The sequence below is a fragment of the Phyllobates terribilis genome, unplaced genomic scaffold, assembly GCF_046119375.1.
Source record: "Phyllobates terribilis strain yellow unplaced genomic scaffold, ASM4611937v1 Scaffold_4__5_contigs__length_816908805, whole genome shotgun sequence".
Taxonomy (NCBI): Eukaryota; Metazoa; Chordata; class Amphibia; order Anura; family Dendrobatidae; genus Phyllobates; species Phyllobates terribilis.
The window spans coordinates 178,675,772-178,696,331 of record NW_027362764.1 but is presented as its reverse complement, the minus strand read 5'-3'; the positions used below and the strand labels follow the sequence as shown (position 1 = coordinate 178,696,331).

At 38.0% G+C, this 20,560-nt stretch overlaps 1 protein-coding gene across 1 annotated transcript in view; it reads right to left on the bottom strand.

Moving 5' to 3' along the window:
• KCNH8 (potassium voltage-gated channel subfamily H member 8) overlaps positions 1-20,560 on the bottom strand; it is a 715,304-nt gene that overhangs the window by 228,843 nt on the left and 465,901 nt on the right. The window contains exons 6-7 of the mRNA XM_073677958.1: positions 15,611-15,768; positions 4,915-5,122 (exon numbers count right to left, since the gene is read on the bottom strand). Coding sequence (XP_073534059.1) covers positions 4,915-5,122; positions 15,611-15,768 — 366 coding nt within the window. The remainder of the gene's footprint in view (positions 1-4,914; positions 5,123-15,610; positions 15,769-20,560) is intronic.

The following is a 20,560-nucleotide window of genomic DNA, read 5'->3' as shown; positions in this document are numbered from 1 at the left end:
ATAGGGAATTTAAATTGCGAGCACCAACGGGGACAATGCCGATATTGTCTGTGAAGCACTGTGGAATTAATGGTGCTGTTTAACTGAGTAAAATAAATAAATAAATATATAGATGAGGCAAGTGACCTGAAGCAGAATTATGAGCATGGGAGGGGGGAGAAAGAGTTGTGGTTGTAAATATTGGTGCAGTTCATAGATAAGGAGTGTAAAAGTTTTTTTGTCTTGTGATTGAAATCTGGTCCATGCTTGTGATGACCCCACAGGTCTGAGGAACACATTCCTTAGTTGATGTAGAATGACATAAATCCATGTGACACATTCATTCCTGCACTGAGAGTGTCAAAGGTTGTCATGAGTTTGTATCCCCAAATTTTTCTGTCTCTCTGGGATTTGCAGTTACTTTTTAAAACCAGTAACTTCAGGTCCATGATGCTGTGATCAGGGATTCACCTCAAGGCTAAGGGGAGCTGCGCGGACACTACAACCTTTACTACAAAAAGATGCCTGATTACAATCCATATTTTCAGCCCCCCCCCCCACACTTCTGTGTTTTAGGCAGCCCCCAAATCTAGGAAGCATTATTGTCAGAAGCTCCCTATCATCTCCACCAGCTACTGGAACCTTTCCCTGCAACCAGAAAAAGTGTAAAAACTGTCCATTTATAATGACCACGGACAAGATAAAGATTCCCAGCTTACATCAGGACTATAAGATCCCAGGTACTTTCAGCTGCATCACATCTAATGTGGTGCACTTAATTATATGTACCATATGTCCAGCTGGGGGTCTGTATGCTGGTGAGACAGGACAAAAATGTAAAACAAGGATGAATTCTCATCGCCACACAATAAAAGAAAAAAGAATAGATCTCACCTGTGGCAAAAAAATTTTTAGCCCTGATCACAGCATCATGGACATGAAGTTACTGGTAATAAAAGGTAACTTCAAATCCCAGAGAGACAGAAAAATTTTGGAATAAAAACTCAAGACAACCTTTGACACAGTGCGGAAATGAATGCATTATTTTTGTGCCCTGCTGTGTATAAATATGTGATTCTTCAGATTTTGTGTTATTCTATGCCTGATGAAGAGGCCTGAGTAGTCTCGAAAGCTTGCAATTTGTTACCATCTTTGCAATTAGCTGGTGCTCAGCAGCAGTGATAAGAAAAGTGGTGGCATATGCATCGAGTCTCTCCATTCATTGATATAGTAGATCCGAATGAAGTTAACTAAGTGTGATTGGCTGTATTTGGAAGTCCCATAATGGAGAAAAGAGAGAGTTGGTGAATGGTCGGCTAATTCTCCTTGCACTGCAGTAGGGCACCATTTAGTGCAGGATAAACTAGAAACCCTTGATCTATAGATAGGTGAAACCTGCAACTATTAGACATTTCTGACATATCCTCTGGATATGCCATAAGTGTCTGATGTGAGACAACTCGGTAGATATTTACTAGAATTACAGAATCAAATATTGTAAGTAATTATTCAAAGTGATTCAGTAAAATATTCTTTTAGAAACAAACTAAATAAAAACATATAAAAAATAGTTATTGTTCTTGTCTTCTAATTACTCTTCACTAGAAGGCCAGAATGCCAAACGTCAAATAGGAATGCCATACTTCAAATGTATATATACCTGTTTATAATGGTCTTTAGTACTGACTAACCACCCCGTTACCCTTTAATGTTATTCCAACGCTTACTCTATTCTATAATTTTGGCACATTGCTATGCTAATTCATGTGCATTTAATCAGGATCACTATCTCACAGCTAAAACTAGGAATTGCACAAGGTAAGTTCAAGCTTGGGGCCAAATGTATGGTCATTGAAACTAGAAACGAACAGATCTGATAGCATCCGAATTTGCCAAATTGGGCTCATTTTACGTAGAAATTTGAGTTGCAGCAAATTTTTTATCCAGGAATCGAATGTCCCTTATTATGCTCTTGGATCCAGAAGTCCTGTCCTAGAGTGTGCATCATAACGTTGCTGCCCATGTCATGACATTGCAATGTCACCGTAACCTTCCAAACACATGCAGAGATGTCTCAGGCCTAGTTAAACACTCTAGACTGGGATTTCAAGCTGTGGCTAGGCCCAGAACAATCCTGAATGCAGTGTAGTGTGAAGTCTTGACCTAGCATGAAGATGCTGTGTGCGGCGGCAGTAAAAAGATGTGCCGAGGACTGTAAAGGAAAGAGTGACCAGTGAAGATGGTCAGAGAGGTGAGCAATGTGTTGAGTATTAATTTTTTTAACCTATTGCCGGCCCTCTACAATTCAACTAAATTAAGGCCAGCCGGCCGCCATTTTCCTGAATTCACGCTGAGCAAATTACAAAACAATCTGCATTCTGAAGAATAGGGATTTTTGTAAAATTTGAGAAGAATTCAATTACACTCAAATACATTTTCTCAACTTCAATGAAAACCTATCCATGAAGTTTTCTTATAATGTTGCTTCTAGTGACTGATAGTGGCAAGTATGTAGATTGAGGATAAGTGATTATAAACAGAAAACCTGACCTTATTGGCCATGCTCAGCAAAACAAAGCTCAGCTTTCAGTTCCTGGACAAATCTGGTAAAGTGAAGCTGCAGTGTTGTTTATTATTAAAGACAATATGGACATATTTTATAACACCGAATTGATAAATGAGGCCCTATGTCCTTCAACATACTGTGTTAATTTTCTATGAACCTATGTGGTTTTTCATCTTTGGCTTTTGCCATTGTTTCTATCACAGTTAGTCGGAGAAAATGTTATTGATTTATTGCAAAGGTAAGACCTTTATCAGTGTTACAGCAAAAGTTTTTAAAATAACTTTAGGTGGCTTTTAGAAATGAGCAGATCAATCTGCGGAGGATCGATTTCCAGCCAAATTTCCTGAAATTCGCGGTTCCACACAAATTCAAACACTTTGAGATTTGATTCGCAAAAGAAAAAAATAACACATGCCTGGCTTTATTTTCCACACTGGAAAGCATCAGAGAGGGGGCTAATTTTTGCGCGGCTTAGTGGGCTTCCCCATAATGCCTAAAAGCTATAACATAGCATACTAGTTTTTCAAGCGGATTATCATACTTTTTACAGTGTTGGTTGAGCACATGACTGGGGATATTTATGACAGACCTAGATTCCATTTCCAGTTGCACCAGGTAAGATAGATCTTATTGAAACAACATGCATTATTTTTGTGAGCTTTATCTCTTAATGTCTCTCTCCCTCTCTCTCTCATTCCCTTTCCAATATTGAGATCCACACAAATTCATTTGCTGCAAAACAAAATTTGGAGGAAAGTTTGATAAAGCTGGCAAATTTGAATTCAAACGATCTGCTAATCTCTAGTGCCTTTAAATGCTTTAGTAAGGTGTACAAGTTGACTTAATATGATCGTGTGCTTACAATTAAAGATGGGCAAATAAATTTGAGTGGCAATGAATTCTACTCAAATCTCAAACTTTACAAAAATCTACATTCACCAAAATGCAGATTTATTTGTAATCAGCTTTTGTACGGATTCCATAAAATGATGGGTGGCCACCTTTTACCTGAACCATAAAGGGCCATCAAAAGGTTAAAAACAAAAAAATTATATTCACCTTACCACTAACTGCTCTGGCCCCAATGCTCTTCACTGTCCCTTGTCCGGTCCTCATCACATCTTCTTACTGTTGCCACAAGAGCTGAAATCCCTGGCCTCAATATGCAAGGCTGGTACTTCCAGCTCAGATGAGGCCTGATACAGTTCTGAACATGTGAGAAGTGGCCTAGGATTTCAGCACTCATAGCGGTGATAAGAAGATGTGACAAGGATTTGATTGGGGGGTGGAAAGAAGCAGAAAGGTTGGAGATGTGAACGATAAGGTGAGTATATGTATGTTTTTTTTATTTTTTACATACTATAATTATTATGCTCTGACGTCTGGAGAGATCCCAAAGCATGAGGGGACATTCAATTTTCAGAGAATAACTTCTCTGCAAATCGATTTTCCATGCGATCTGGCAAATATGAATTATGCTACATCTGCTAATCTCTACTTACAGTCTTCAAAATCACTTCAGAAGATGAAAATCATAGATCTTGAGGTATGATAAAATTTGAATGAAAGGGATATTGCAATAATTTGGCATGTCCTTCACATTTCTAATGATAAACCGAGGGCATAATTTATGGAGGCCCACTGACTACAATAATGTGCTATAAATGAGTGCCATTAAGTTTAGTCTTTACAGCAATAATTAACAAAAATTAATATATATACAGTATATTTATATATGTATGCATAAAGTTTTTCTTGTTCTTATTGTTCTAAACTTAATATAGTCTTTATCTTTCATTATTTATGGTTAATCTTATTATTATAGTGACATAAAAATCATCATGTTTCAATGACAGGGCTAATTTAAGGCAATTCCACCCAAGTATTACAATGTATAGAAAATACCTGGTGCTAGGCATAGTTAAGATAGATATATTTATGAAATGCACTTGGTAGAACCGGGTTGAAGGATCATGCAAAAAGACATAGTCATACATAGTCCCCGTTCCATGCATCCATATGTAATTAGAGGCATACAGAGGTAAATGATGGCCTCATAAACTTTGATCAGTGCCACAATATGACTTTGAGTAATTTGTGCTGGTAAAAAGCCATAATACAGTGTGTTAATGAGCAAATTTAGCTATACGTTTACTACAAGCTGTAAGTTTAATAAAATATAAAATGTACGAAATGTTGTCATCTTGCATAGATGTTCCGGGCACATATGTACTGTAAACACATCCATTATTTTTCTCAAAGAGGATGATGACAAATTCCTTTTATTCTGTTTGAATTGAAATAGTGTAGTTATTAAATGAAGTTATCAATTCGAAGGTATGATACATTTATATTGGAATGAGTCTTACCTATATCCCAAGTAAGGGGGTTATTTTCTTCCATTTCCATTCTACCGATGACATACCAAATGCAAGCCATCCAATGAGCCAGAAGGGCAAACATGGACATTAATAAAGTAAGGACAATAGTGCTGTGTTGGGAATAGCGATCCAACTTCTGGAGAAGACGAAGTAGCCGTAATAATCTGATGGTTTTCAAAAGGTGAACAAGAGAAACCTACAGAGTAATCACAATAATCACGTTAAGATATGACTGCGTGATCCCTCCAGACAAGTGTCTCTACAATCCTGACACTAGCTGTGTGGTGAAAAATCAACAAAAAACAACAATTGTAATGGTCAATTGACACGAAACAAATTGATAAGTTTTCTCTTAATAGAAACAACGAACAACAAAAAAATTCAACAATGGACAAATAATACCCTATATTAGTAAAAAAAAACTTGGTTATTACTGATATTTACTGATTACTTGTTATATATATTCTGAGACTTTATTTAACTGTACCTTGATTGAAAAGTATATTCAACCATTAATTTTAAAAGTATACTGTATATTGCTTAGGCTATGTTCTTGCTGAGTATATTATTATTTCTGATATCTTTGAATGCAAGTATAGCCTTATTCCTGCCATCTAAAACACAATAACCCAGACAGAAACGTGACAGACACCATTATAAATTAAACCATGGGAACCAGGACAGTAATGTGAACAGAGCCTTACATTTGCAATTAAAGGGGTATGTAATTAACTTGGAACAAACAAGGTGTTATAGAAACAACATAAAGAAATGACATGAGACATGAAGCAACTAACAATGGAGTAACAAACCAAAAGACAAAACAAGGTATGATTGGAACCTTCTATAAAGCCTGTATACATGCTACTAAATAATAGCATACATACAACAAAATGCCTATTTATCTTCATTTAGCTGAGTTTAGAACATTTTTTAAGTACAATCTGACTTTGACTTAAATATAAAATGCTTTACGTATACTAAAATAGTTTTGTAGATTTTTGATACAGTTTTTCAGACTTTGAAACATAGGGTAACTCCATATTTGATGTATTCATTGGTAACTGTAAAGTGATATGGACAGAGATGTATTTATAACTTTATATGACATAAATATTCTCTGGGGTTTCCTTACAAATTGAAATAGCTGAAGTTACCGTTAAAAATAATAGTAAATTATCTTATTACTTTAAACATAATCTGATAATTTATTTTACTATTATATTTAAAATTAATGGTTAATTATTTTTATATTAGCACATTTTTTATTAGTATTTATGGATTAGTAGATATTATATAAACTATGATAATTGAAAAACATTTATTTAAGAAGTTCAAAACAGGATCTCTGATAACTATGCATTACCCCAGGTATTAATGTTGTTCATGGCATGGATAAAATATTTTTAAAAATAATTAAAAAAAAATTGAAAAAATACAAAATGTAAAAAGGTGTGCCGTGCAAAATGTAAGACTGTTATTTTAATTTAAATAAAATAATTTAATTTTTAGTTTAATGGTTATTAGAGTTGAGAGATATTTTTTGAAAAAGAATCCAAAAACAAAGTAATGAAATTTGAAATTGAATTGCTTAATGTCAACCCTAATGATTGTAAGAACAGGATGCAGATGCTTAAAGAAAATGATAGGTCCTTTTAGTATAAAGTGGAGAGATAAAGACTAACATTTGGAATTCATTCCTTGGTGCATACCAGGTTGTCCTTTTGTGGGCATATGCCAACGTCATTGATAGAAGGCAGCAATGGAAGCATTGTAAAAAAAAAATAAAAAATAAGGAAAAATAATTTTTTTTTTTTCAAATGTGTTGAGTTTAATTTCTAAAAAAAAGTTTATTTATATTACAAATCATGACTACATTTTTATTCACTTATTAAAATAGTTTTGTACTTTAAAGATGTTCTGGCATCATTTATATTAATAATTTCAAAACCATTACTTTGATTTCTTTCTTGTTTCCTGTTATAGTTGCTTTAAATTTGATTTTATTCATAACCTATTTTAATTTAGCAGTTCTAATAGTGTCAGTTTAAAGTTTTTACAATAAGAAGTAAAGACTGAAGCAGGGGAATAATGATCATCAGTGTCTTTTAATTATATGATTTAGAATTTTTAACAGAGATAATGCTAAACAGAGAATTAATGCTGAAACTTGAAGAAGTTTTCCATTTGTAAAAAAGTAGACCTAAAATGTTTCCTGTGCTGTAACATAACAAAACCAATAGTACTCATCCTCCCCTGGTCCAGCACCTGATCTTTGCAGTTGTTCCCTGTTAGGAGGGCGGTTGCAGACAACTTTATTAAAATGGAACGCAACCGACCCCAGGGTCCGCGATGCAGCCTGGAGGGCTGCTGCCGAACACTTTCCGGGTGGAAAGTAAAGTAACCAACTTAAATGTTAAAACCCTTCCGTGTTTCAGCACACAGGAACGGGTATAGCGGTTCGCTCTATCTCCGTTAACTGCACGGGAGAAGAGTGACCGAGATAGCACCTACTTAACTGAAGAACCACTCCGAGTTTATGCACACGGAGCGGGTTTCAGCGATTCACACAATCTCCAAGAACTGCAGGGAGACGTGCGACCAGAGGGAAAGCAGTAGCCCTGTCTTCGATACAGGCGCTACGCTTTAGGGATTGGCGCTAAGATGCGTGTGTGACTACGCGATGGGTACACGTGCCTCCAGCCGGCGTGCCACCGGACTGAAGGGTACTACTCCACTTGGCTGACAGGAGATAGCCGTGGACAGGGTGTCTGCAGGCTGCTCGAGGTGTTAGGTGACCCCTTTGGCTGAGCCAGGCTGCAAGACATAGCTACCTGCCTAAGCAAATCTAAATCCTGCCTGAGTGACCTGTGCTAATCAGCCAAGCTAACTCTGGCATCGGCAGGTCACGTTGAGAGCAGCTAGAGAGCACGTGGAATACACTCGTCCACACAACAACAACACTTGCAAAATGATCTGAGCACGTCGCCATGTTTGTGGGCGGGCCTTTTAAAGACTAAGCCCTGCCCACTGATGCGCCATTGGTGACGTTACCCGTGGACCAATCAGGCGGTGCCAGGTCACCGGGACATGCTCAGTTCGGCAAATCCTGGACTTAGATTCCACAAGCCCTGTCTCCTTCTGCAACCTAGGCTTAACATTGCTAGGCACAACTACCTGGGAGATAAACAGTGCTCGCGGACCAGCTAGGCGTTGAGGCTGACGGTGATGCTGAGCAGCATCAGCCCTGGCTGGACAGAAATGGGAGACCACAGAAGGTCCTGGACCCATTTCAAATCCAGCACCAGACCGACACCTAACATTATCCCCCCCTCTAACATCCCCCTCCACTTGATGCTCATTTTCCTCCATAAGCCGAGAGACAAGGATGTGGTCCAACGGGTCACAGAGAGGATTCACGAAACAGTGACCCCTCCGGTGTACAGGGTACCCTCTTTTAAGACGGGAAGCAGGATGGCAAGAGGTGACAACTGGTTCTCTATGTGTGGGATCCTTCATGGGTGACAGGGAAAAAGGACCCGCCGGTCTCTGGCGAAAAGATTTATCTCTCGCACAGACGGGACACGCGAGAACAAAGTCCTTGGCGTCCTGGCGCCACCGGGACCACCAATAGGACCGTTGAAGGGACCTAGTGGTACGTTTGACCCCCAGGTAAGCTTCGGACTTAGGGGCATGAGCCCAGGAGAGCACCATACTCCGTAGATTAGGGGAAACAAACGTCCTCCCCGACGGAACCGGGTTGGAGGACACTGCAGCCACCCTCTCCTCCTGAGAGTTCTTTGCGACATAATCTGACAAGACCCGGGTCCTGGAAACAGACAAGGAATCTGTACCGGATGTCGCAATGATAGGAGGATCAGAGACTACCCTCCGGGTGACTTTGACTAAACACTGAGATGCACAATTCTCACTCCAGGATGAAATTCTCCCCGTCTTCCAGTCAATGTGTGGAGTATGACAACGTAACCAGGGGAGACCCAGTAACACCTCGTCTAATCCACCGGGAATAATAAGAAATGAGATAACCTCCCGGTGGCCCTGAGGGAATGACATGGAGAGAGGGATCGACTGATGGGTGATTTGCACATCCAGGAGTGAACCATTGACAACACAAATGTTTATTGGTCTGGAGAGTAGCTCAATAGGGATGGCATGCCTTTGGGCAAATGTAGATGATAAAAAATTGCCATCAGCACCAGAGTCCACCCACACCTTGGCAGTAACTGTAGATCTACCAAAGGACAATGTCACATTGTATGCTAATTTGGAGGAAGAAGCCCCGGACTCAAATAAACCTCCTCCAACTGTGGTAAGGCCTACTCGTTTCACCGACTGCTTGGAACCCTTATTTATGAGGTGCTCCAAGAGATGTGCGGGTCGGGAACGAGAGGGACTAGACTCAGTCCGGGATACATCCATAGCCTCAGGCTCCGGGTCGAGAGTCTTAGGTTTAGGTCTAAAGGCGCCTGGTGCCAACAGATGCTGAGGTCTAGTAACCTCCAGCTCTAACTTATCTTCCGCATGACGCAAGTCAATACGGTCAGCAAGAGATATTAACTCCTCAAGAGAGGTTGGAATTTCTCTGGTAGATAAAGCATCTTTAATATGCCCAGCCAGACCCCTCCAGAACACCGGAATAAGCGACCGCTCAGACCAATCCAGTTCAGCCGCTAGGGTTCTGAACTAAACGGCAGAGTGGCTGGCGGTGGCCGAACCCTGGACCAACGCAAGAAGCTTAAGAGCCATATCATGCGTGACCTGAGGACCCAGGAAAACATTTTTTAGGGTCTTAAGAAAAAGACCCATGTTTACTACCACTGGGTCGTTCCGCTCCCATGGAGGAGTAGCCCACTCCAGAGCCCTGTGAGAAAGTAAATAAATGATATATCCCACTTTGGCTCTTTTGGAGGGGAACCGTGCCTCCATCATCTCCAAATGAATGGAGCATACGTTAATAAAACCCCTACAGAATTTACTGTCCCCAGAAAATATCTTCGGGAGAGCAAACAGGGGTAATGGAGCACTTGCAGCCGAGTTAATAATGTTGGCTGCTAGAGTAGCCGCCTGGGAAGCTACTGCATTGATATCAGCGACCGGAGCAGTTTGTTCCAGAGTTCTAAGTCTGGCCTCCAGTTGCTGTATATACCGCTGCAGTTGTTAGTTGTCGGCCATGTTCGGCAAGACCCTGGTGCTCAGATACTGTTAGGAGGGTGGCTGCAGACAACTTTATTAAAATGGAACGCAACCGACCTCGGGGTCCGCAATGCAGTCTGGAGGGCTGCTACCGAACACTTTCCGGGTGGAAAGTAAAGTAACCAACTTAAATGTTAAACCCTTCCGTGTTTCAGCACACTGGAACGGGTATAGCGGTTCGCTCTATCTCCGTTAACTGCACGGGAGAAGAGTGACCGAGTTAGCACCTGCTTAACTGAAGAACCACTCCGAGTTAATGCACACGGAGCGGGTTTCATCGGTTCACACAATCTCCAAGAACCGCAAGGAGACGTGCGACCGGAGGGAAAGCAGTAGCCCTGTCTTCGATACAGGCGCTACTCTGTAGGGATTGGCGCTAAGATGGGTGTGGGACTACGCGACGGGTACACGTGCCTCCAGCCGGCGTGCCACCAGACTGAAGGGTACTACTCCACTTGGCTGACAGGCGATAGCCGTGGACAGGGTGTCTGCAGGCTGCTCGAGGTGTTAGGCGACCCCTTTGGCTGAGCCAGGCTGCAAGACGTAGCTACCTGCCTAAGCAAATCTAAAGCCTGCCTGAGTGACCTGTGCTAATCAGCCGAGCTAACTCTGGCATCGGCAGGTCACAGAGAGAGCAGCTAGAGAGCACGTGGAATACACTCGTCCACACAACAGCAACACTTGCAAAATGATCTGAGCGTGTTGCCATGTTTGTGGGCGGGCCTTTTAAAGACTAAGCCCTGCCCACCGATGCGCCATTTGTGACGTTACCCGTGGACCAATCAGGCGGTGCCAGGTCACCGGGTCAGGTGGGTGCCAACCCACCAATCATGATTCGCCAGGTCACGGACATGCTCAGTTCGGCAAATCCTGAACTTAGATTCCACAAGCCCTGTCTCCTTCTGCAACCCAGGCTTAACATTGCTGGACACAACTACCTGGAAGATAAACAGTGCTCGCGGACCAGCTATTCGTTGAGGCTGATGGCAATGCTGAGCAGCATCAGCCCTGGCTGGACTGAAATGGAAGACCACAGAAGGTCCTGGACCCATTTCAAATCCAGCACCAGACCGACACCTAACATTCCCATCTCAGTCTTTTGTTTGCAGAAGTTTAAGTCATGTTAACCGCTCACATATCCAAAAGAGCATAATTGTGCTCGGAGTTTCACAGCGTCTATATCGGCTAAGCCACTGAGTTCACTCATAAACTACAGTGGTAATGTGAGTTGTCAAATTGTTGTCACAGTTGCACCCAAACACTGAGACAAGATCAGTGGTGGAAAGCCAGCACTGGAACCGGGGAGAGTGAATATTATCAGATTTTTTTACTTTGCATTACAAAAAATGTTTAAGGTCTACTTTACTAAAAGTGGAAAGACCCTTTAAATAATTTTTATCCACATTCTGCTTTGGCTTAAAAAAAATCACATTTGCTGTGTAAACAAAGCTTTATAATGAAATTTTCACCATTTTTTTTACCAAACCATACAGATAACATTAAAATTGGATTGGAATATAATTGGATTTCTGGTGAATTTTTCCTATACATTGACAAACCAATTTTGTTAAATGAAGGTAAATTACGAGATTTTGAAAACCACTAATGAGGCTATGATATGAAAATAGACAAAATATTTATTAAATAAATGTAGGAAGATTTTGTAGAGCATGAAAAATTTTGGTTCTTGCGCACCCGGTTTAACGCTAAGTCATTGGAGTTGAACTTTTTGGTAGGGTACCTCTAAAAAAGTAGAATTTAGCATTTAAATTTTGGCAATATATGAAATTATTCAAATGATACACTTTATTACTAACTACAAACTGGTGTTTACCTTATCCACATATTTTTACGAAACTTAAAGACCTTTAACCCTCGCTTATCACAATGCTGACCTCAGCATAAAACATGCCTGATAAAAAAGTTCCATAATTCTTAAAACTGAATGCAAAGATTGCTATACATAAATGTGATTTAAAGAGCAGTTGAAGTGATAATTTACATCTTGCTTAGCTTTTGCTTCTAAGCAGAAAAAGCTATACTATTACATTCCTATGTCTGTGAAAAAGTGGTTTCCCTCAGAATATGCCATAATTATCTCACAGATGCAAGTCCACTTTGCGTAATCCCACCTATCATTAAAATAGAGGACAGTTCTTACAGGATGCAATCAGTCACATACTTTTTGGAGAGTTGGCTTCGTTCAAGCCACCTCTCCATTAAGTTTAATCGGTTGCCTTGTCCTTGCACGTGGGAGGACTCTTGCTCTCTGCTCATTGGTAGTCATCCAAGGGCAAGGAGTCTCTTGCTCTCTGCTGATAGATAGTCATCTCTGAGCTACGAGGACCTCCAACTACTAAAAATAAATAGGATAACTCTTTTATTTCGTATTTTCACTGTCAATAACTACATAGTATTTGACACTGTTGATTTCTGCTTCCAAAAAAGTAATAATGATGATATTTTTAATTTCATTAAAGTGCATACTGGCTTTTAATTATTTGGGTTTTAGACAATGATATTTAGTAACTATTACCCCAATTCCAAAAAACTTGGTACATTGTGAAAAATGTAAAGAAGACAAAAATTCAATGGTTTGGAAATCTCTTATAGCCATATTTTATTCAAAACGGAACATAGAACTGATATCAGAAGTTGAAAATTAGACATTTTTCCATTTTGCTTGAAAAAGTTAACTCATTTGGAAATTGATGTTTGCAACACATCTTAAAAAATTGGGACAGGATTAACAAAAAGCTGGAAAAGTAAGTGGTACTAAGGAAAAACAGCTGGAGGTTGAATTTACAACTATGTGTTATGACTGTGTATAAAAATAGAATGTTAGGGAGGCCGAGTCTCTCAGAATCAAAGATGGTCAGTTGTTCACCAATTTGTGAACAACTGGCTCAGGAGTACATATAGAATTAATTGTCTGTGAACACTGATTGCTATGCATTTCCCAAATGCAAGTGAAAATTCTATAATGCAAAGAAGCAATATATCAACACAATGCAGGAATACTGCCATCTCTGGGTCAAAGATCATTTAAAATGGACTGAAGTAAAATGGAAAACTGTTTTTGATTGGATGAATCAAGATTTTGAATTTTTTTTTTATGGAAACCACGGATGCGGTGTTCTGTGGACTAAAGAGGATAGGACCATCCAGCTTGTTATTAGTGCAAAGTTCAAAAGCCTGTAATTCTGATAGTTTGGGGTTACATTTTTCCACAAGGCGCTGTCAATTCGGAGCATTATATAGATGTTTTAGAACAATATATGTTTCCATCCCAACAATGTTTATTTCAAGGAAGACCTTACATATTTCAGCAAGACAATGCTGAACTACATACTGCATCCATCACAACAGCAGAGTTCAGATGATGAAATGGCAGCCAGTAGTCTAGACATTTCACTAATAAAAAATATTTGTTGCATTGCATTATGAAACAGAAACATCAGAAAAAAAAGACCCAGGACTGTTAAGCAGCTAGAATCATACATCAGACAAGATTGAAACAACATTGCTCTCCCAAAACTCCAGCAAATGGTTTCCTCTGAACATGAGCAGATCATTTAAATTCGAATTTGCTGGCTTTGCTCAATTTGATTCACGTGAATAAATTTGTGCAAAGTTCAATACTGAAAAGCTTATAATTGCTCAGAAAATACACTTTGGGGAGAGTAAAGAGAGAGAACCCAGCTGGTCATAAGAGCTTAAACTCTCTCTCTCTCTCTCTCGGACTTCGCTGATGATAGCATCTTACACTTGACAGGAGAGAGAGGGCTCTCCTGACCATAAGAGCTAACACTCTTAAGAAGATAGAGACTTGCTCAGTGACTGGGGAGATAGAAAACAACTGATATACAAATTGTTCTCCACTGGGAACCGCTGATCTGTGATGGCCAAAGTACTGACTACCACTGGACAAGCTATGATAATCCACTAATTGGAATTATGGTTTTCCAATGTTTCAGCAGTGTAGGAAATGATACTGGGCAAGGGGTTTTTTTTCAATTAATTCAATTAAATCTTAAAGTGTTTGAATTTGCCTGAATTTCAAAAATTAGATGCAAACTCCATCCTCCGCAGATTGCTCTTCTAATCATTAGTCTCCTCATTTCCAGACATTTACAGCAAACTGTTGCAAAAAGAGGTGATGCTACACAATGGTAGACATGATCCTGTAGAAACTATTTTGAGATGTGTTACTCACATCAAATTCTAAATGAATATTTCAAGTGAAATGGAAAATTATGTAACTTTCGTCTTCTGATCTGTGTTCTATATTCTGTTATGAATAAAATATGGCTATGAGAAATGTCCAAATTATTGCATTCTTGATTTCTTTACATTTTACACAGTAGCAACTTTTTGGGAAATGGGGTTGTAGAAGGTGATCAGCATGATTGACAGCATATTATAACTCATTTACAGATTATATAAAATGTAACATTAATACTATATCCTGTATAAATTTTAATACACAGGAAAAAATAGCAAGTTGTGTAAAAAGTCAAATATAAAATCAGAATTGGTATATGTTGCCAGAACATCCCCTAAAGAACAAAACAGTATTTAAATAAATGAATAACACTTTTGTGCAGTAAAAAGCATGCAATAAACACTGTGCAGAAAATTAATGTTTCAATGAGTGCTGAAGTGACAGAGTAAAAAAAAATTGTAAATCATTAATAATCTACACAGAAAGTCTTACAAAATAGATACACATTAAAAATATATTTTTTCCGTGCTCTAAATATTAATGTATAAGAAAATAGCTTAAACATGCTAAACTGCATACAAAAAATAATTCTACTTCCATATTAATTTTGTAATTTATAATGTGCATTTTTTTACTTTCTGATGCGACAATAATTATAGCTAAACAGACCTGCACGTCTAGACTAACTACATCTGTAAGTCAAATTGCCCTTAAAAAATGTATTAAAATATATGCTGCTTGAAGCTTAAGCAATAAAAATATTGCCGGGTTAAAAAATATGTTAATGTGGTACTAATACTTAACAGCAATGTGTATTGTATCTGGGATTTGGGATTCAAATGCTTAGAGAAGTAAATTCAGAATATGATACCACAAGCAGCAAATTTTAAATCCCGAATGTATAAAATGTAGCTGATTCAAAGGCCACCTAGGGTAACAAGATACAAACATAAAAGGTATGGGTATGCATCTAAAGGTATGGTGAAAGGGAGAAGATAAAGTGAAGAATTAGTAAGTGTCAAATTGTACTTGAAGATAGGAAAAGAACTATAGTGGACTATATGTAAATAGAAACAGAGCAATATTTTAATTTCTGAAGCAATATTAAAAATGGAACTAAGAACATAAGTATAAATTATATATATACAGTATATACAAATTCATATACCTCACAAAAATAATCAAGGATCATTATCCTGTATGGTGGTGTTTAGTTCAAGCAAAAAAAATATGTAAATTACTTACCACAGTGACATTAAAAGCATAAAGGAGATCAAAGGGAAGAGCAGCAATTAAATCAATGACGAACCAAGTTGTAACATAGTGGATACAAATAGATCTTGCTTTAAATATAACTTGGCCCGACTTGCTGACATAGGTTGTTCGGAAATTTAAAATAATATCTGCTTGGCAAAGAAAAGAAGAGGGAAAAAAAGACAGGTATCACATATAATATGATGAAGAACATATACTTAAAAGTGGTGAATTGTATAAAGAAAACTTTTAAATAAACAAGTAAATAAACATTTTACACATGAAAATAAAAATTTTAATTCAAACACATTGACCAATGTTAGCCACATACTCTGTATGGAGCCACATACATGTCATGTAGCATTCTTTATCAGTCACACATTGCACTAACTATGCCATATATCTAAATGCAGAAAAACTATTGGACACATAAGGATATGTACACGCAAAGGGTTTTTTTGTGCTGATCAAAATATGACAAGTTTTCTAGTGGTAACACTGCTCCAGGAAACACTCTTTCTTTGGAGAGTTTTTGGAGCATTTCCTGAAGTGGTTTTGAAGAGTTTTTGAAAAGGTTTTGGAGAGTTTTTTTCCTGAAACTATTTTTTCAGCCATTTTATTGTACAGTGCTTAGTTTGGAGCATTTTTCACCAGCAGAACCTTGAAAGAAGTGTCATTCACTTTCTTTTCTCCCCCCATGTGTTTTTCAAAATCTGAAGTGAAGAAAACGCTCAAAAGACTGAATATTTGACCATCAAGTCATTTTTGCAATAGAAATTGTAGGCAGAGTATTTTGAGCATTTTTTTAGTGCCTTTTTTAGGTATCTTTGGAATGGACCACTTCTAAAAGACTCCTAAAAATTATTTTTTTGCACATACTCTAACACTACAAGCTATTGAACATGTCGAGTTATGTGTCGAATACCAGTTTTCCACATCAAGATATCTTGGCATGTACTTTCTATTTTGAAATGTTGCATCAGTAGTACATGGAGTCTCTTTAAATCTGTACTATGGAACACTAGTCTGCACCATATTAAACTTTGCTCACTAAAATCTATGATACTAGAGTTGGAATACTTCTGTAATAAGTCAGCCAATGGAACATGCCACATTTCTTTTAACTTTATAAGAAATCTAACAGTTAAAAAAACAGTTTTGTCTGAATGAATTCTAAGGTGACAGAGCTAAATAAAAGTATATGGGTTCCATATTGAAAAGATCCTATGAGAACCTTAATAATCTCATTTCTAGGTGAATTGAATTTGCCTTTCATTTAATATAAAATTTGGATTCTCCTGAATCCTAATTATCTGTAATTCACTTTGTGTAAATTCATAAAAAAAATTTTTGATTTAAAGAGGGACAGAAAAAGGTTTAAAAAAAATACTCTTTGCTCTTCTGTCTCTCTGCTGCATCCACCAATCCAATCCTCTTTGCAGGTCATTCCGGCACGTGTATGTGATGCCCTCTACATATGTAGAACTCTATCACTATGATGTGCCTCATGATGTCAGGATATCACAACTTTCATTTTCCAAGGCATTGACTAGAGACTTAAGTCATGAAGACAGTCAAGATGCCAAACGAGAATAAGAGGATGTCTTGTCACACGCTTGTGGTGCCAGAGGAAGCTGTGTAAAGGATCCAAAATATTCTGCAGTATCAGGACAGATTAACAGCAAGGCAAGTATTTTTTTAACCCCACATGTAATATTTTCTGTGTTCTGGAGAAACCCCAGAGCATAGCAAGGAACATGCAATTTGCATCAAATAACTTTGATGCAAATCAAATTTTTAGGTTTATAGGTAGGAGCAAACTTTAATTTTACTACAAGTCAAATCAACTGGCCAAATATGAGACAACTGCCGAATTAGAATTTCAGCACATGCACTAATCACTAACTTATTTTTATTGTAGTATGCAATAGTTAAATATTTTATACATTTTAGTTTAGTTTTCTGTTCACTAATATTCATATTTATTCAACCAATTATAATTATTTTATGTTCTCTTCAGTAACAGATTTGCATGTAATGTATTTAAAAGGAGATCTTTAAACGTAGATGCATAATGTGTAAGTCTCTAAAAAAGGTCAGCAATTTACCAAAATTATACCAGTGTTATGTATTAATAAAAGCTGAAGCCCTCAAACACATTAGTCTAATGTTGGCTGAACTCGAACTAACCATTGGATGAGTTCGGCCAATGGTCTAATGTGTATGGGGATGCCAACCAACTGATGATAGGGAGAGATGCCAATCATGCATGTCTGATTTCGGACTGCTAACCGCGTTGTTCTTCCTGAGATAAGATACTGGCTAATGTGTCAGGAGCGAGCGCTTCCGTATATGGCAGTGTTGGCTGAGATGGCTGTCGGCTGAATGTTTGGCTGAAGCAGTATTCGGCCAACAGCCCATCTAATCTATATGGCCAGCCTTATTTCATTTTAACAGTGAAATACATATTCTTAAAATATGTGAAAGTAATATTGTGATCAAAGGCTTTTAGAAAACGCATGGAAAGATTGTAAATAAAAGCAATGGAGTTTGTTCTGTAAACTTTGAACTATTATAGCAAAACTGAAATCATAGTCCAGCATACCTGTTAGTAGAAGTGAAATGTGCAGGTACACATTCACAATGCGGCCATTAACAGACAAAACCTAGAATAAAACAATGAATTTATACCCTGCAGTCAGCTGCAGTCACTAGAGTAGGAATTATCCTGATTAGGAACACCATATTGTAGTGGGATGGATTTTATGCTCTTATGATCAAAATGGTGTCAACTAAGTACCCTATGTTATTTAAATATACTGTTACTATTTACAGCAGGGTATCTATTCATTGTTTTTATTCTATATTATGCCTGTTAATGGCCACAGTGAGAACATGCACCTAAACATTGCATTTATTCTAATAGGTGTGCTGGCCATCAATTTCAGTTTTGCTTTAAATTTGTGCACTTGGTACATTTGGAGGAGGGGTCTCTCCACTTTGGGCTGTATAACTAGTCTATTTAGCTTTCCACAATCAGGGGTAAAGCACAGTCAGGCTCAGGTCCTGTTCTGCCCCGTCTATATTGAGACCTACTGGCACATAGCGAGATGAGTCACTAGAGTTAGGCACCATCTTAACTGGGGACGCCTTGTCGCATGGGATGGCTTTCTTTTGATCAAAATGGTGTCAACTAAGTACCCTATGTTTTTAACATGTATTAGTAATACTTATTTACTTACTGCAGGTGATCTATTCATTGTTTTTAGCGTAGGTTTTGTCATATACCATTAAACATTTTCAACCACATGAATCATTATATTGTGCACATATTTTACTCCCACCTTGCAACCTAAATGACTAACAGCTGAGTCAATAAGTGTACCACAATTACACTATAAACTGTCATCAAATTATTCAGTAATCACAAGAAATAACAATAAAATAGCTTGTTGCTGAAAGACAAAGTTTGGTTAATTTATTTTTTTCTTTGTTAACTCATGATATGATGTAGAGGAAATATGCAATATTCAGAATTACATGACTGTTATATTCTTGCAGGTTTACTGAGTCTAATGCAAATAGTTTAATTCATTGATAGTATACTCAGCTTCCACTGCAAATTATAATTGATAATATATAATAAAAAAAAAAATATATATATATAAATGTAATCAACCACTTGTTTAGTACCATACATTAATACTTATTAGATTAGGCAATCAGATTCAATTACAAATAATTGCATACTGCAACAAAATTACTTAAAAATCATAAAGTTATACATATCTTAAAGCCAAACTAATATTTACAGGATTTGACATATGGTTTAATGTAACAAAACACTAGCACCTTTTCAGTCAACATTTGCAGAATTAAGACTACCTTAAACAAAATTAGCACCCCCACATATCCCTGTATTCAGTTACTGTGTAACAATTGGCAGGAGCAAAGAATTCCCTGTTGTGTATTGTCTGCAGTAAAGGAAGAGTAAATACTATGTATACCTTTGCATAGAATATTTTTTTATTATATATTTTTTTTACTAAATGCAAAGTTATATATCTTTCTAAATAGTCTTCATTGAAAAATGTCTACCACTTTTCTGTAGCAGCATGTCTGTCAGTTCTTTATCTAGTGGATTGCATTTCAGATAATGCCATTGGAAAATCTGCAAGACAAATCCACAACACATTGTGTGGATTTTTTTTCAGATTTTTTTTTTTCAAAAAATGTCTAAAAGAATATTTAAGATGCAAAAATTAATAAATAAATTAAAATAATAAAAGAAAATTATACTTACCTACCCTGAAGCATCTATTACAGTGCTCTCTTAAGAGGCGTATCTAGGGGAGTGCAGCCCGGGGCATGTACCCCAGGCTCAGCCAGCAGGGGGGCAATATGGTGGTCCTAAGTGTCTCTCCCAGTGGCTGCATTCTGTGCCCCCCCCCCCGACTGGGAGCTGGCCATTTTTTGAGCTGGCAGCCGGCTCACAGAAAGTGCAGCACGCCGGTTCCTAGTGATCAATTATACTCGCGTCCTTCCGACGCAAGTATAACTGAAGCTCTGACCACCAGGTCAGAATGACGTCAGCAGCGTGATCAGGTCTTGTGATTATGCTACTGACGTCATTCGTTGGCACGGCTGCAGATTGAAGTGTGCATTGGTGGTAAGTGCTCCACACTGGAGCTGAAGACACCGAAGATTCAATGTAACATGGGGGAATTTAGGATGGGGGTATTTAGTGTGTGGGGTGAGATTTGGGATGGGGTTATTTATAGTGTGGGGGAAATTTGAGATCGGGATATTCAATGCTTGTGTGGGAGTAATTTAGGATGGGGGGTATTTAGTATGTAGAGGGAGATTTGGGATGGGGTATTCAATGTGAGTGGGGGGGATTTGAGATTAGGGTATTTAGTGTATGGGGGGAGATTTAGTGTA